At 42.0% G+C, this 17,560-nt stretch overlaps 1 protein-coding gene across 2 annotated transcripts in view; it reads left to right on the top strand.

The window, feature by feature from the left end:
* PPA1 (inorganic pyrophosphatase 1) overlaps nucleotides 1-17,560 on the top strand; it is a 192,478-nt gene that overhangs the window by 113,780 nt on the left and 61,138 nt on the right. For both annotated transcript variants that reach the window (XM_073596567.1, XM_073596568.1), the window contains exon 4: nucleotides 3,313-3,432. In XM_073596567.1, coding sequence (XP_073452668.1) covers nucleotides 3,313-3,432 — 120 coding nt within the window. The remainder of the gene's footprint in view (nucleotides 1-3,312; nucleotides 3,433-17,560) is intronic.

Genomic DNA, 17,560 nt, shown 5'->3' with positions numbered 1-17,560 from the left:
AATCTGGAGCTGTGCTTTGTAATTTTTCCCTGCTGCTTGATTATTACCACCTCCACACAGAGAAGACATTGTGGAACATAGCATGGTAAATCAGTAATGTGGAAAAGACTAGTTGAAGGCATACCATAGGTTATACTGTGGACTAGCCATTTATCTTTTGCCTTTTTGGGCAGAACTTCTACAGTTCAGATCCACTTTAAAATGAACCAGATAGGTATTCAAGTACTTCTATATTTGTGACTAGGCAGCCTTCAAATCTATAATGTAAACATAACAGGGTTGGTCCTCCAGGAGAAAGAGGGGGAGTTGAGCTACTGAGAGAGAAAAAAATGAATTGCTCCACAGTGCCTGTAGTAATACAAATTGGTAAAGGTGTGTTTTTTTTTTTTTTTTTTTTTCTTCTTTAAGACCACTGCTTGTTATAGCCTGGCCATAGATTCACGTTAATATAATTACAAATATATTTATGTAGCATAGTGTAGATGCATGAATAGACCTTTAGGTTATGCAAAGTTATGAATAAATGGACCATCCATGTATATTCAGGAATAGCAGACTAAACAGGAAACGTACCAAAAACATTTGAATTTTGTATAGGTTAAATCATGAGTTCTAATGCAAAATCTTCTCAAACCCACATTGTTTTGTGACATTTATAAGAAGGTGTACAGAGAGATGAACGCTGATGCCTGGCTGAATGGCCACATGGATGTCTAGCGATAGCTTCATATGGCCCTTGAGCCTCTCCTTAAGCACCTAAGTGGTAAATGATAACTAGGGCATGGGTCAGGGTGATGAAGAATAGTCTTTCTATATTGTAAATAAAGTTTTTACTGAACTAGCAAACCTTGGCTGCGTTGTGTGCATTACAATAGATTTGCTATTATTTTTAAAATAGTCGTTAGTCTAGATTTCTTTTACAGGTCTCTGCTCTGTCTTCATAGTTCCTTTCTTTCATCTCTATTTCTCTAGTTGGTTTACAAACTTTGTTGTTTTTTTGGGGGGGTTTTTTTTGTTTGTTTGTTTTTCCTGTTTAAAGTTTAAATCCACCAGAGCCGATTCCTAAACAAACATGTTTTCAATGTATTGGCTACCCCACAATTTGCATATAAATACATTTTTTTTCTTTTCTCCCTTGCTACTTCTTATGGCCAAGGAGAAGCTCAGTGCAAGCTACACGTTGGGATTAGAGCTGTCATATTGGAGGAAGGGGAGTAAATAGCATGGTCTCCCAAGCTGGGGAATGTTTCTTTTTTCCCGGGATCCAAAGAGCAGTAGTGGCCTGGCCCAGCCTAACCTGATGGTCTATTACTGGGCGGCTATTCTAGTTACTGTTAGATGGTGGTTTATGCAGTCTAGAGCCAACACTGCAGTTTGCTTGGAAGCAGCCATACTGGGCTCCCTTATGGAACTTTGTAACCTAGTTTATAGACATCCCAGAGCTTATGCCTCCTTACCCAGTCCCACTTTAGAGACACTATGAGTTTGAGTGGTTGCTGGGAAGAGATTCATACAACCCAACCAATGGTCCCCGTTTCATCCAATATGGGGTAATCCGTCCCTGCTCCATTTTAAAATGCTATCAGACCCTCAGATATGGGCACGATTCGGGATTAAAACACTTAGTGATATTATGCCCACAGAGGTACTACTACTACCTTTGAGACCCTTCCTCTAAATTTAGACTGTTTCTTTTGCTACCTTCAATTGCGCCATGCAGTGAGAACGAAATTCCTTACTGCTCCTAGTCAAAAGATGGACTCCATAGAGGATCTTCTGGCACAGGACTCCCTTACCCAAGCTCCTGTCTTCACTTTATTTGGCTCTTCTTAGTGTGGAGTCACCTAAAATGGATAAGTTGTGGGAGCAGTGGAGGGCAAATATACCAACCTTGAACAGGAAGCCTTGGGAGGAGTGCTTTGAGGACAGTTCCAGGCTAGTGATTTTCATCCCGTGATTGATTCAAACCAAGTTTCTACACAGAAATTATTACATGCACCAGAGACTGCACAAAATATATCCACAACGTTCCTTAGATTGCCTCTAATGCCATTCTACCATTGGAACCTATTTCCATATATTCTGGTTCTGCCCTGGGGTGCCCAGTTCTGGATAGAGGTTTTTTGATTGTATTAATACCATATACAGTTGACCCTGCTGCTGTCAGTTAGCCTTATTAGGCATTTGGAACGATGAGCAGAGGCCTCGTACCAAAATTCTGCTTTCTTCTTTTTTACTGTATTATGTCAAAAAAGAAATACTTGGTCAATGATCTTAAACCAAATCCCCCCCCCCCCCCCCCCCCTTCGGTGGCCTCATGGGAATCCTCAATTGATGCTGTTACCCATGTACAAATTGACATACATTAGCAGGGGGTGCCCTAAGAAATATGATAAGGTTTGGCAGCCATGGACAGCACATTGATGCTCCTCTGTGCAGATTCCTGGCTGCTCTATCCTTATGTAGGAATTGACTCCCTGTAGTATGCCTTTTACTCCTTCCTTTTTTGCCTTTTACTTCCTCCTTTTTTTTTTTTCTGTTTTGCTACTTACTGATTTGTGACCTATTTTTCATCTATAGTAAGTGGATATTGTTCATTGGTTACTACCTCACCACATTGTCTTGCTTTGACATGTATTCTGTGATTAATGCATCACGCCATTTTTTTTTTTTTTTTTTTATTAAAGACCCATTCTGGTTGTAAAAAAAAAAAAAAACGGTAGTGGATGTGATAGGTTGGTTAGTATGCCCTGCTGGTAATTCCATAGATGAGATGCCTACTAATATTCCCACTTCAGCCTATTTACTATGGCCATTACGAAACCCCCGTCATTGTGTCACACTCCTTTGATGTGGGAGAAGAGACAAAGATGACTTGCTCAGCCAATAGTGAAATATTAATTTTGATAGATTTGGCCTGTTATACGCCATGCCTCATGATATATATGGAGGGATGGCAGTTTTATAAACTTCTTATACATTCACAATGTTTTCTGCCTAATTACTCACTAAACAGAGCTTTTCTACAAAGCGTGGCTATGGATGTACGGTGAAAAGAGTGATTGTTTTTCAAAGAGCCTGAGGATACCAGACCTGGAAAAAAATCATTCAAATTCTCTCTGTATGACTGGTTTTCTTTTAATAAAGACATAAAGACCTTTTACCTTGTTTGCAATTGAATCCTTTTTTTTTTATTTTTTTTTTTTTTTTTTTCTGTTAACATTTGAATCTTGTGAGATTACTGTTGGGGCTTCTTTGTGAAGGTGTGCTACTCACAAATATACATTAAGCTGCCTTTTTATATTTTTGCAGATTGCCACAAAAGATCCTTTAAATCCTATAAAACAAGATGTGAAGAAAGGCAAGCTGCGTTATGTGGCCAATGTTTTCCCACACAAGGGTTATATTTGGAACTATGGAGCGATCCCACAGGTAATAACATACATCAGCTGCCACCGGTTCTATAAGAACCTCTCATTTAACAGTAAGACTCTTTGATTCTGTATACAAGCATTACATTTAACAAGATAAACATTTTGTGTGGATATTTATTTTATTTTCTTGTACAGGACTAAATGTTTTATTTCAGAATTTTGGAAACTGTCCAAGGGATTCTGTTAAACCTTCTACTTATGTCAAAAGGTTCCCGAAAGCAGCCTTGTAATAAAACTAGCTATTTTTAGAATTCCATTGCTGTGGTTTTCTTCCTGACAGATTTTTATTCCATTTCTATTATTGGTTTACTTTCCTACAATAGCCTATGTTCCTCAGTGTGTACAGTGGAGTTTTTGGCTTTCCACACTGTAATTCTCTCATATGACACAGAAGGCACTTTTGATGCAATGCCAAAATACACATGCTAGTGGTAGGAAAACTCCATTCTGAAACCTCTTGCGTACCTAGAAATATCCATTGTAGGCAAATATTTTTGTCTAGTGAGCCCCTTGTCCTTGGGTCTTATGACTATCTTGGAACACACTTCGTGAAACATCAGTTCCTATATAGGTTAAGCTCTTGGCAAGATACTCCCTCTGTGTGTTTGTATGCACTGTGGGGGTGCTTGTCTACCCTCCCACATTTTAGGTAAACTTGTGTATGTTTTTTGGTACCAACCTACCTTGTATTGTACTGCACTGTAAGTTGTGCATAGCTATTTCTATTGAAACTGGATTGATGCTAAACCATTGTAGACTTGTTTTATATTGAAACAGAAAATATTCCTAGTAAATTTTCTCTTTTGAGTCAATACACAAATTATTTGAGACCTGGTAAACACAATCATTAGGCCCTTTTTAGGAATTAATACAATATCAGTCTGTGTCGGTTCTACACGAGACGCGTTGTTGGTTTGTTTTTGTTTTTTTTTGTTTTTTTTTTAGTTTCAGATAGTGTAGATGGATTAGAACATCCGTTGGTTATTATTGCTGTCTGTACCTCTGTTAAGGAGATTCCCCCTCTCTGTTTGACCTGTTTACCATTATCCTTGAAATTGAAAGTAAAAGAAAATCCTAAATTTTGGGTTGTCCCCAGAAAGGTAATACAGGGGAAATCTTCCAATGGGGACACTAGTTATGGTGACCTGGGTCCCCAAGGAATTCCCTTAAACTGTAGAGATTTCCTCTCACTTTGTTGGCTATGGGACAGGAAGTGGAGGTAAATCTCCACAATGGGACACAGATGGCAAAATAAAAAAAAATCTGACAGAGGTTATTACCCTCCCTTGCTCTATCCAAAATGAAAAACAAGTTTTGCCTATAGTTCTACTTTATGCCAGACACGGACAGAGACAGAAAGGGTTATCCTTTACTTTTCTGAAAACAAATTAAAGGCTTTTAAATAGACCTAAAGTCAAAACTGTTTTTCTTGCTGATGATAGAGCGGTGAAAGACTAGAATTTTTGCCATGGTTTATTTTTGTCTTATGTGTGTGTATGTTGACTTGATTTAAAAATAAAAAAATAAATCAAGAACATATTTAAAAAATAGGACTATACTAACATCTAATACTCGCACCTTGGTTCTCCCTCAGTGTATAAAATTGGAATAAGACTGACAGTCTCTTCTCGCCCCAGGATTGGGATACAATGTTTGAGAATCTTAGGAAATGTATGAAATCCCTTTATGATTAGGGAAACAATGATTAGGGTTATAACTAGTTAGTATTGTACTCCCACTAGGATACATGCCTTGCTACTTGCTTCAGAGACTGCGATAGCCCAGGCACTATGAGCCGTGTTTTCTGATCATGTGAGGTTTCCCCTATTTGGCAAAAAATTATGTCAATGTCCTCCTATTATTGCAGACCAACCTGTGCAACTGATGGTAGCCAACTGCATTTTATTTGCCTCCATTTCTAATGTCTTATGTAGAAAAACTGTTTTGTACCATTTTGTATTGCCACTTTACGGTCTATTGCACTTGAATGGAAATCAAATAACCTCTCAAATTTTAAACTGTATTGACTCCATGTTAATGTAGCATATTTTTCATTCTGTACATGAGTCTCTTCCTCGTTTCTCTCATAAATGGGATAGTTGGGAATAAGAATACTCTTCCTTTTTAAATCTTTGATTCTAATATTCCCAATCTTTTTGAAAGTTCTTTGATACCTCCCTTTGGCCTTATTTATATAGTCTTTCTTTTGCTTTTGCTTGATCATAAAGCCTTTTATAGTTGTATAAAATTGTTATATTATATTATAGTTATAGTCATTGTCTGGCACCTCATCAGATTTGATTGTTTGACTACTATTTCATGGAATGCTTTTTTTGTATTGTCATCCCATTGTTATCTTTGCTGGTATTGTGTTTTTTCTAATAACTTTGTTAATCATGTAAGCTTTATTTAAAAAAGTTTCCTTTTACAAAATCATACATCCATCACATCTCGTAAACATTACATATTTATATTCATATTGCACTACTTCCTATATCTATATATTACATTTACTCCATATAATATCCTTTTATTAATTGTCATTCATTATCTTTATTATCATTTATCCTTATATTACAGCTTCCTGCAAGGGGTCAAAGAGAGGTTACTTATCAATACTATATTTTACACACTTTGCCTGTTATTCTCATCACTCTCTTCTTCTTGATTGCTTTTTTCCCTATTTAACCAGAGTTCCCATATCTTCATAAATGTCTTTAACGTTTCCCTTTTTTAATGTATACAGATCTTTTTTCCTAATTGTGTTTACATACCTCTTTTCTCCATTCTACAGTGCCTTGAAAAAGTATTCATACCTCTTAAAATGCTCCACATTTTGTCGTATTACAACCAAAAACAGAAATGGATTTTATGTGATGGACTAACACAAAAGTGGTACATAATTGTGAAGAGGAAGGAAATTATAAATTTTTTTTTTTTATTTTTTTTACAAATTATCTGGAAAGTGTGGCGTGCATTTGTATTCAGCCCCCCGGAGTCTCAATACTTTGTAGAACCACCTTTCGCTGCAATTACAGCTGCAAAGTCATTTTGGGGATATGTCTACCAGCTTTGCACATCTATAGAGTGACATTTTTGCCCATTCTTCCTTGTAAGATATCTCAAGCTCTGTCAGATTGGATGAAGAGAGTATGTGAACAGCAATTTTCAAGTCTTGCCACAGATTCTCAATTGAATTTAGGTCTGGACTTTGACTGGGCCATTCTAACACATGAATATGCTTTGATCTAAACCATTCCTTGTAGCTCTGGCTGTATGTTTAGGGTCATTTTCCTGCTGGAAGGTGAACCTCCGTCCCAGTCTGAAGTCTTTTGCAGACTCTAACAGGTCTTCTTTTAAGATTGCCCAGTATTTGGGTTCATCCATCTTCCCATCAACTCTGACCAGCTTCCCCGTCCATGCTGAAGAAAAGCATCCCCACAACATGATGCTGCCATCACCATGTTTCATGCTGGGGAGGGTGTGTTCAGGGTGATGTGCAGTGTTAGTTTTCCTGCCACACATAAACTTTTTTTTTTTTTGGCCTAAAAGCAAAACTCCATTTTTGGTCTCATCCGACCAGAGCACCTTCTTCCACATGTTTGCTGTGTCCCTCACATTGCTTCTCACAAACTGCAAGCAGGACTTCTTATGGCTTTCTTTCAACAATGGCTTTCTTCTCGCCACTCTTCCATAAAGGCCAGATTTGTGGAGTGCATGAATAATAGTTGTCCTGTGGACAGATTCTCCCACCTGAATTTTGGATCTCTGCAGCTTCTCCAGAGTTACCATGGGTCTCTTGTCTGCTTCTCTGATTTAATGTTCTCCTTGCCCAGCCTGTCAGTTTAGGTGAAAGGCCATGTTTTGGTAGGTTTGCAGTTGTGCCATACTCTTTCCATTTTCAGATGATGAATTAAACAGTGCTCTGTGAGATGTTAAAAGCTTGGGATATTTTTTTTATATGTACTGGAAAGCGGTGTTCAAGTGCCGCGCAACAAGGCACTGAAATAACCCCCCACTGCGCCTATGGACAAACTAGAAAAAATAATAATAAATGGTGAATATTGAAGCTACCGACTAGTGAAAAAATTAAAAAAAATTAAGTAAACAATCTCCAATAGAAGTAGTGGCGCTAAATAGCAGATTGAGTAAATCAGTGTAAAATGAATAGGGAGATAGTTCACCTTCTCACTAATGACGATAAATAAAATGGTAATACAATAAAGCCTCCCCTTTGCACGTGGGATCTAAGTAATCACATAGTGATATGAAAATAAATAATTAAACACATGAATAGTGACAATAGTTCATAAAAATGAGTAATATGATGAAAAGAATTGAAATGGTTGAAACAAAGTCCATGCAAAATGTTCAGTGCTAATAAAGTGAATGAAATAACTTTTCATGCAAAAAATCGTCTTTCACCACACCCTCCGTGATTGTGATCCACTCTTATGGAGCCGCAGTCACCGGAAAGATTTGCCTTGCATTCTCATGCTCGGCCAATAAACAGAAATATAGCCACCCAGGGGCTAACCAAAGTGAATGAGACCGTATTGCAGCAGATGATGTCCTTCAATGTCATTATTCGTTCATGCCTTGTTTTTAATATAAAAGTGTGAGTACAATGATTTAGGATTTGGGAGCGCTTTTTAATGTTTATACGTTATCACACTATGGGAAGTATTATTTTTTTCATGTGGATATGATTGATGAGCACTGCTGCTGATTGAAGGACATTATCTGCTGCAATACGGTCTCATTCGCTTTGGTTAGCCCCTGGCTGGCTATATTTCTGTTTATTGGCCGAGCATGAGAATGCAATGCAAATCTTTCCGGTGACTGCAGCTTCATAAGAGTGGATCACAGTCACGGAGGGTGTGGTGGAAGACGATTTTTTGCTTAAAAAGTTATTTTTTCACTTTATTAGCACTGAACATTTTGCATGGACTTTGTTTCAACCATTTCAATTCTTTTCATCATATTACTCATTTTTATGAACTATTGTCACTATTCATGTGTTTATTTTCATATCACTATGTGATTACTTGGATCCCCACGTGCAAAGGGGAGGGTTTATTGTATTACCATTTTATTTATCGTCATTAGTGAGAAGGTTAACACTCTCCCTATTCATTTTACACTGATTTACTCAATCTGCTATTCAGCGCCACTGCTTCTATTGGAGATTGTTTACTTAAGATATTTTTTTTTTTTTATAACCTAACCTGCTTTAAACTTATCCACAACTTTATCCCTGACCTGTCTGGTGTGTTCCTTGGCATTCAGGATGACGTTTGTTCACTACGGTTCTCTAACAAACCTCCTGAGGGCTTCACAGAACAGCTGTATTTATACTGAGATTAAATTACACACAGTTGGACTCTATTAACTAATTAGGTGACTTCTGAAGACAATTGGTTCCACTAGATTTTAATTAGGGGTATCAAAGTAAAGGGGGCTGAATACAAATGCACGCCACACTTTACAGATATTTATTTGTAAAAAAAATTTGAAAACCCTTTAACATTTTTCCTTTAACTTCACAATTATGTGCCACTTTGTGTTGGTTTAACACTTATAAAATACACTTACGTTTTTGGTTATAACATGACAAAATGTGGAAAATTTTGAGGGGTATGAATACTTTTTCAAGGCACTGTATATGGGTTGGTGGATTCGTTGCTAGCCTTAGCTAGCTAGCCTTAGCTGCTAGTTTTCTCACTATTCTACTATTCTACTAATTCTACTAATTTCCATGCCAAGAACACCTGATTATTGCCGTCTGCCTGCTATTTACAATACCCTCTTCCCTTTTACACCCCAAAATGTATATTGTTGCCTTATGAGTTTATGGGAAATATCCAAATATAATGCATGGGTAACAATATAATGAGATTTAAAACGGAGTTCCAGTCAGCAATTTTTTTTTACATTATTCAACTCTATTCAATACCTAGAACAACCGTTTGGGAAAAAAAATTTTCTCCCTTCGTCTTTCAGGACAGCACCTGGAGAGAGCGCAGCTCCACCCACTTTCCCAGGAAACACTGCAGTCAGTTTCTTTAAAGACCGGACACTTCCACCATGGCCTCAGTTGTAGTGTTTCCTCCGCCATGGTGGAAGCGCTGCAGGGAACCAGGGGTGTGCTGCGCTTTCTCCAGGTGGTGAAAGTTAGGGCATACCGGATCGTTTTTTCTTCTTTTCCAAGACAGCCCAGCATCCTCCCTGACGTGTGGGGGATTCTCCGGTGCCTCCTCCTCTTCATGCTCGGCGAGAGCCAGGCTGCGAGGGTTCCGCTCCTACAGACCGGTGGCAGGGCTGTGGAGTAGAGCGGCGTCTATTCCACGGGCCGCACGCCTTCCGGGTTCGGATGGCAAGCGCGTCATTTCCGACCGGGGGCGGGGCCTCGAGCGGCGCGACGCGGCTTCCGGTTCCGGCCGCTGGAACGCAGGAGGGGGGGGGCGGTCTCCATGGCTGATTTCATTTCCGGCCCTCACAGCGGTGAGCGGCCCGGGAAAATCAAATAAAAGAGCACAAACGCCGCTGTGTGTCCTGTCAATGATGGAGGACGATCAGACGGCGGTGGCAGGAGCAGGAGCCACAACAATCAGCCAGGCTCAGGTAAGCAGGGATACTGGTCTCTGTCTTTACTCTATGGGCATTTATAATGTTTATATATTATCCCTTCCCTAAAAAAAAAAAAAAAAAAAAGTGGGGAGCCTGCAGATCACTTGGTCCTGAGTACTAAAGGAGGGATAAGTGATTAATTATGTTTTAAGGTGGATCTGTGGGGTGATTCACCGGCTGTGGAACAGATCATAGGTGTTAAAGGGTTAACTTCCTTGGTGGTGTTTTTTTCTGTGTTCCTTATACAGCATGTAAGCTGTTGTTTGTGAAATATGGTTCAGCTATTGTCTTTTTTCCCTTGGGATATTGCAGAAGGCTAAAGAAAAGACCAAGCATGTCTCCCCTATTGTTAAAAGGAAGTGTCCCTCTTGTAAGGGGTTACTGAGGGATTCCTGGCCCAAAGTATTATGCAAATCTTGCATTACGGACATAGTTAAGGAGGAGACAGCTCCTGCTAGTCCTGCAGCTCAACAAAGCGAATTGCTAAGCTCTTTCAGGAAGGAACTGGCAGACACCTTTGAGTCCTTCAGGTCCTACCTAGATAGGCGTCCAACGGCGCATAGCAGTGTGGTGCCACATTCTCAATCCTCTGTTTCAGCATCCAGAGGGGGCAGCGACTCAGAGGAGGAGGAAAGTAACATTTTACTAAATTCGGAGGAGGAAGCAGAAGAAGTAAATGAAGCTTCTTCTCCTTCTTCTAGGTACAAGTTATCCCTTGAGGAGGTAGATGATCTACTAAGAACAATTCATACTACCCTTAACATCACAGAGGATAAGGCTCAGCTATCCCTACACGATAAGATGTTCCAAGGCCTCGGGGAGGAAAAACACAGGGTTTTTCCTGTACATAAATTCCTATCAGAGACCATTAAGAGGGAGTGGAAGGATCCAGAGAGAGCCCCCTTCTTTTCTAAATCCCTCAAGCGAAGGTTTCCGTTTGATGAGGATAGCTCGCATATTTGGAATAAAAAGCCAAGACTAGACGCAGCCTTTTCCCAGGTATCTAGGAATACTGACCTGGCCTTTGAGGACATGGGTATCCTTAAAGATACCATGGACAAAAAGGCAGACTCCCTATTAAGGAAGGCATGGGATTCTTCTTTAGCAAATTTGAAGCCTGCCATGGCCTCAACTGTGGTAGCCAGAAATCTGGAACACTGGCTGGAGCAGCTGAAAATCCACATTGAGGCAGGGACGCCTCGTAAGGATCTGCTAGATACGCTACCGGTGTTATCAAAGGCGGTAGGGTATATAGCAGATGCCTCAGCGGAGTCAATCAGGATGTCAGCCAGATCCACAGCTCTGATAAACTCAGCTCGCAGGGCGTTATGGGTCAAGACATGGACAGGGGATACTGCTTCAAAGACAAAATTATGCGGTTTACCCTTTGAAGGTGATCTAGTGTTTGGCCCTGGGCTGGAAGCTATTCTTGACAGAACAGCTGACAAAAAGAAGGCTTTCCCTATAAAGAAGAAGGTACTTCCGCAAGGCAACAAAAATTTTCGTGCTTTTCGAAAGACCCCAGATACCAAAGAGGCAGGCTACAAAAGGCCTTGGAAGTCTCAAAGAGGGAGGGGTAAGTCAGGAGTACTTTTTCGCCCCCCAACCACAAGCCCAAAAACCCAGTGACGGTCACCCAACTGTGGGAGCAAGGTTACAGACCTTCTTTTTACAGTGGAAGACTATAACAAGCAGCCAGTTTATCCTCAAGACCATCTTGGAGGGTTACAGGCTGGAATTTTCTCAACCTCCTCCTGTGCGTTTTTACATAACCCAGGCTCCCCGAGACTCAAAAGTCACTAGCAATGACAGCTATCCTGAAGGACTTGATGCTACAAAAGGTGATAGTGAACGTACCCCCTGGGGAATTAGAACAGGGGTGCTATTCACACATATTTCTTGTGAAGAAACCGTCGGGAAAATTCAGGCTCATCCTGAACCTGAAGATTCTAAACAAGACTATCAGGTACAAGAAGTTCAGGATGGACACAATATTCTCAGTGAAGAATCTCCTGACCCCGGGATGTTTTATGGCTTCCATAGACCTGAGAGATGCATACTTGCATGTACCAGTAGCGTCAACATCTCAGAAACACCTAAGGTTTGCGATAAAACTGGGGGAATCTACCCTTCATCTCCAGTTCAGAGCTCTCCCTTTCGGGCTGTCATCTTCTCCGAGGATTTTTACAAAAGTCCTGGCGGAGGCCTTGGCCCCACTCAGAGTAGAGGGGGTATCAGTCCTGCCCTATCTGGACGATCTACTAATTTTTGCCAAAACAAGGGACCTGTTAGTGAGAGATCTGGAAAAGACAATGAGACACCTGGTAGGTCTAGGATGGATAATCAACGAGGAGAAATCAAACTTGATTCCATCTCAGACCATACTATTCTTGGGTTACACGATAGATTCCATCCAGGAGAAAATTTTTCTCCCCGAAGGGAAGAGGGAGAAGCTTCAGGAGGCAGTGAAGAAGACGCAGACAAATATGCCAATCTCCATAAGAGCAGCTATGTCGGTCTTAGGGCTACTCACTGCGACTATTCCAGCGGTGCAGTGGGCACGTCTACATGGAAGGGAGCTCCAGCAGACAATCTTAACGAGTTGGTCCTATGGAGAGTCCCTAGAAAAATTAATAAGGATACCTGCGCGGGTTCAGAGGAAGCTTTGGTGGTGGAGAAATCACTCAAACCTGAACAGGGGTCTGCTCTGGAGTTTTCCTTTGCAGAAAAGATTAACAACAGACGCAAGTTCCTGGGGTTGGGGCGCCCACCTGGACGAGCAGATGGCTCAGGGGAGTTGGACAGACTGGGAAGCCAGAAAGTCCTCCAATTGGAGAGAGCTGAGGGCTATTCTCTTGGGTCTATGGGCCTTCGAAAGAACAGTCCGGGGCCATCATGTTCAGGTCCTATCGGACAATGCCACAGCGGTGGCCTATATATCAAGGCAGGGAGGAACAAGGAGCAGGGCTCTGCTATCCTTGGCACTCCAGATTCTAGCCTGGGCAGAAGACAGGCTAAACTCCATAACAGCGATACATCTGAAGGGAGATTTAAACCTTATGGCAGACTTTCTGAGCAGAGAAAGAGTACTGGAAGCAGAATGGAGTCTGAATGTAGAGACTTTCCAACAACTAACAGAAAGATGGGGAATGCCCCAAATAGATCTTTTCGCATCCCAAAAGAATGCAAAAGTAGAGGCCTTCTTCTCACTGAACAGGCAGGATCAGGCAGAGGGATTGGATGCATTAGCGCAGCCATGGAAATTCCAGTTGTGCTACGCCTTTCCCCCCTTTCAGATGATCCCCTTGGTCTTAAGAAAGCTACAGAAAGAGAACACGACTATGATTCTGGTGGCTCCTTTCTGGCCCAAACGGGCTTGGTTCGCAACAATACAGGGGATGGCGGTGGAACCTTATTGGGAGCTTCCGCTTCGGAAGGACCTCCTAACGCAGGGCCCCCTTCATCACCCAAATACCCAGCATCTCAGGTTGACAGGTTGGTTACTGAGGAGCAGATGTTAAAAAATAAGGGCCTTTCAGATAAACTGGTCTCTACCCTGCTGAACAGTCGCAAGGAGGTTACCAGGGCCATCTACTTCAAAACGTGGAAACGATTTAATAGCTGGTGTGCGATTAGGATACTTTCGCCACAGGAAATCGCTCCAGTGCTAGAGTTTCTCCATGAGGGAATGGAGATGGGGTTGGCAGCTAGCACCCTAAAAGTGCAGGTAGCTGCATTATCGGTTTTTCTTGAGAGGCAGTTATCAAGGGAGCCGCTTATTATTAGGTTTTTCAAGGCATTGGCCAGAGCTAGGCCAATACCTTTTAAGTTTTTTCCTAGATGGGACCTGTCTGTGGTTCTGCGGGGTCTAATCAAAGGGCCTTTTGAACCTCCAGAGGAAGCGTCAATCAGGCTATGGTCGTTAAAAATAGTCCTGTTAGTAGCAGTAACTTCAGCTAGGAGAGTAAGCGAGTTACAAGCTCTTTCCATAAGAGAACCCTTTTGTTATATTTTTCCAGACCGGGTAGTGCTAAAAACTGACCCGGGTTTCTTGCCAAAGGTGGCATCAGCATTTCATAGGGAACAAGAGATAATTCTCCCTACCTTTTGTCCTAACCCGTCCAGTGCTAAGGAGAGGTCTTTCCATTCCCTGGACGTGAGAAGGTGTTTATTACATTATATAGAGATAACGAAAGATTTTAGAAGATCAGATTCGCTCTTTGTTCTCTTCTCTGGTCCACGGAAGGGGTATAGAGCATCCAAAAGCACCATAGGTAGATGGCTCAGAATGGCCATCAGCGAAGCTTATAAAGCTTCAGGAGCAGAGCCCCCTAAGGGGGTAGTAGCCCATTCAACAAGGGCAGTAGCAACGTCCTGGGCAGAGAGGGCAGGGGCTTCCCCGGGTCGGATCTGTAAAGCGGCCACGTGGACAAGTTTCTCCACCTTCACCCGCCACTACAGGTTGGACTTGCTATCAGCAGCGGAACAGTCGTTTGGCAGGAAGGTCCTGCAGGCGGTGGTCCCACCCTAGAGTAAGTACTCTTTTATCATCTCCAGGTGCTGTCCTGAAAGACGAAGGGAGAAAACCCTAGTTAGACTTACCGGTAACGGTATTTCTACGAGTCTTTCAGGACAGCGCCGATGACCCGCCCTAAGTTTTGAGGTTGTAAGATGTGTTATTGCTGTGTTCTGCTTATCTAATTTCAGCATGGCTGGAGGTACTCTATGAACAACTGAGGCCATGGTGGAAGTGTCCGGTCTTTAAAGAAACTGACTGCAGTGTTTCCTGGGAAAGTGGGTGGAGCTGCGCTCTCTCCAGGTGCTGTCCTGAAAGACTCGTAGAAATACCGTTACCGGTAAGTCTAACTAGGGTTTTTTTTTTTTACTCGCCTCTTCAGGTCTGTTGCTAGGGGGTCCCTCGTAATCTGCCTCTTCTTCTCCAAGGCGCCTGATGTCGTTTTCCTCGGCACCCGTTCTCGCTAGTGCTCCTTGGAGTTGTCTGTCATAATTTCCTAGGAGTCACTGGGCGAGCGCCAAGGGCTGTAATCGCATTACGTTGTCATAACAATGGGGCGGGACCTTCCTCCGTCGCCGACCGTTGTTATGGCAACGTTCCAAACAGCGCTACAGGCGCCGTTTAATTGCGCGAGATCGAGAGGTGCATGCTGTTTACCCAGTATGCACCTCTCCATGCATACTCCAGGAAGAGAACGCCATCCAGATCATCTTTATCAAATTGCATCTACCTGCTAATGACAAAGGTAATCAATGCCACATCCTTCCCTTTAAAGTTGTCTATCAGCACAGCTAAGTTATTGTTAATATACTGATTGGGGCTTATAATTCTATATACTCCTAGGTACTTGATCTTATTAACTATCTCCATCTGTGGAACCCCGGTAGGCAGAGGAGTCTCCATAGGGTCCACTGGTAGAAGCATTGATTTGTCCCAATTTATGTTTAAACCTGAGAGCCGCACAAAGTCTGTAATCCCATCCATCGCTGCACTTAATGAGGTTTGAGTGTCACCTAAAAATAAAAGTATATCATCTGTGTATAACGCTATTTTCTCTTCTCCTGATATTCTTTTAAACCCTTGGATGTTTGACGATGATCTAATGGCAATGGCCAATGGTTCCATCGCCAGGGCGAAGAGCAGGGGTGATGAAGGGCACCCCTGTCTCATTCCCTGGGTTAACGGAAATATTTCTGAACACATTATTTTTACTTTCGCCTTTTGGGTTCCCCATATAACAACTTCTCTCACTTAACCGGTTCCTGACCGGCGCACGCCGATGTACGTGGGCAAATGGGCGTACCCATACGTCCCTTTGTATTTGCCGCCATGCCATTGCGTGCGCGCCGGCCGGGAGCTCCGTGAATCGGGACGCGGGTCCTGCGGACTCTATCGCCGCGGGGATACCCGCGATCGCCTAACGGAGAGGACGAACGGGGAGATGCTAAGGTAAACGAGCATCTCCCCGTTCTGCCTAGTAACAGTGTCACTGATCTCTGCTCCCTGTGATTGGGAGCAGAGATCAGTGACGTGTCACATGTAGCCACGCCCCCCCACAGTTAGTAACACATCCCTAGGACACACTTACTGTAACCCCTCCCTAGCCCCCTAGTGGTTAACCTCTTCACTGCCAGCGTCATTTACACAGGAATCAGTGCATTTGTATAGCACTGATTGCTGTATAAATGACAATGGTCCCAAAAATTTGTCAAAAATGTCCGATGTGTCCCCCATAATGTCGCAGTCACAATAAAAATCGCTGATCGCCGCCATTACTAGTAAAAAAAAAAAAATTAATAAAAATGCCATAAAACTATCCCCTATTTTGTAAACGCTATAACTTTTATAACTTATAGCGCAAACCAATCAATAAACGCTTTTTTTTTTTTTTTTTTTTTTTTTCCTTTTTACCAAAAATATGTAGAAGAATACGTATCGGCCTTAACTGACTGACGTCAATTTTGTTTGGGAGCCACGTCACACAACCGCGCAATTGTCAGTTAAAGCAACGCAGTGCCGAATGGCAAAAAACTCACTGGTCAGGAAGGGGGTAAATTCTTCCGGGGCTGAAGTTTTTAACAAACCCTGGACCAAACTGAAAAGCCACCAGAACCTGCCACAGATATTGCCAATCCAGGCTGTCAAAGACCTTAATTGCATATAATGATAGTATGGCTCTTGATCCTGTAATTGTCCAGAATTTTCAAATTTAGAAATTCCAGTCTTATATTTGCTAGTTACCCTACTAGGTATAAACCCAGATTGATCGGGATGTATACAATTTTTGTATTCTTATTAACCTCTAACAAGCAGGGCCCTCTGATCCCTCCTGTATTGAATTGTATTGTAATTGTACTGTCTTCCCCAATGTTGTAAAGCGCTGCGCAAACTGTTGGCACTATATAAATCCTGTATTATAATAATAATAATAATCATAACCTAGAGGCCGATATCCCCGCTAGGATCTTGACATCTGCACCCATCAGGGATATTGGCCTGTAGGGGGAAGGGTTAAGTGGATCCTTCCTATCCATTGGCAAGACTGATGGTAGGTTCCATTGTTGATACTGGTAACCTGCCCTCCTCCATTGCTCCATTGAATTCCTTCAGTAGCTTGGGCATTAATACCTCTCTATATTTTTTATATATCTCTGCCAGCAAACCGTCTGGTCCAGCAGACTTCTGGTTCGCCAACACTGCTACTGCCTGCTGAAGTTCTTCCAATCCTATAGGGGCATCCAGCATCTCCCTGTCCTTAAAAAGGTGTGGAGTCTCCAAGTCCCGAAAGAAACACTACACCTCACCCTCTACGCCATGATACTGGGTGCTATAGAATGTTTCATGGTATTCTTTTAAATTCATCTATAATTACTGGTGTATATGCAGTAACCCTTCCATCTTCTGTCCTAATTGCCGATGGACGTTTTTGCCTTTTACCAGTAGGGCTAATAAGTGCCCTACACTCTTAACTTCTTCAAAA

Source organism: Aquarana catesbeiana, linkage group LG08, assembly GCF_042186555.1.
Source record: "Aquarana catesbeiana isolate 2022-GZ linkage group LG08, ASM4218655v1, whole genome shotgun sequence".
In the NCBI taxonomy this organism is placed as follows: Eukaryota; Metazoa; Chordata; class Amphibia; order Anura; family Ranidae; genus Aquarana; species Aquarana catesbeiana.
Note: the sequence above shows the minus strand (reverse complement) of the source record. Positions and strands in the feature narration are given on the sequence as shown.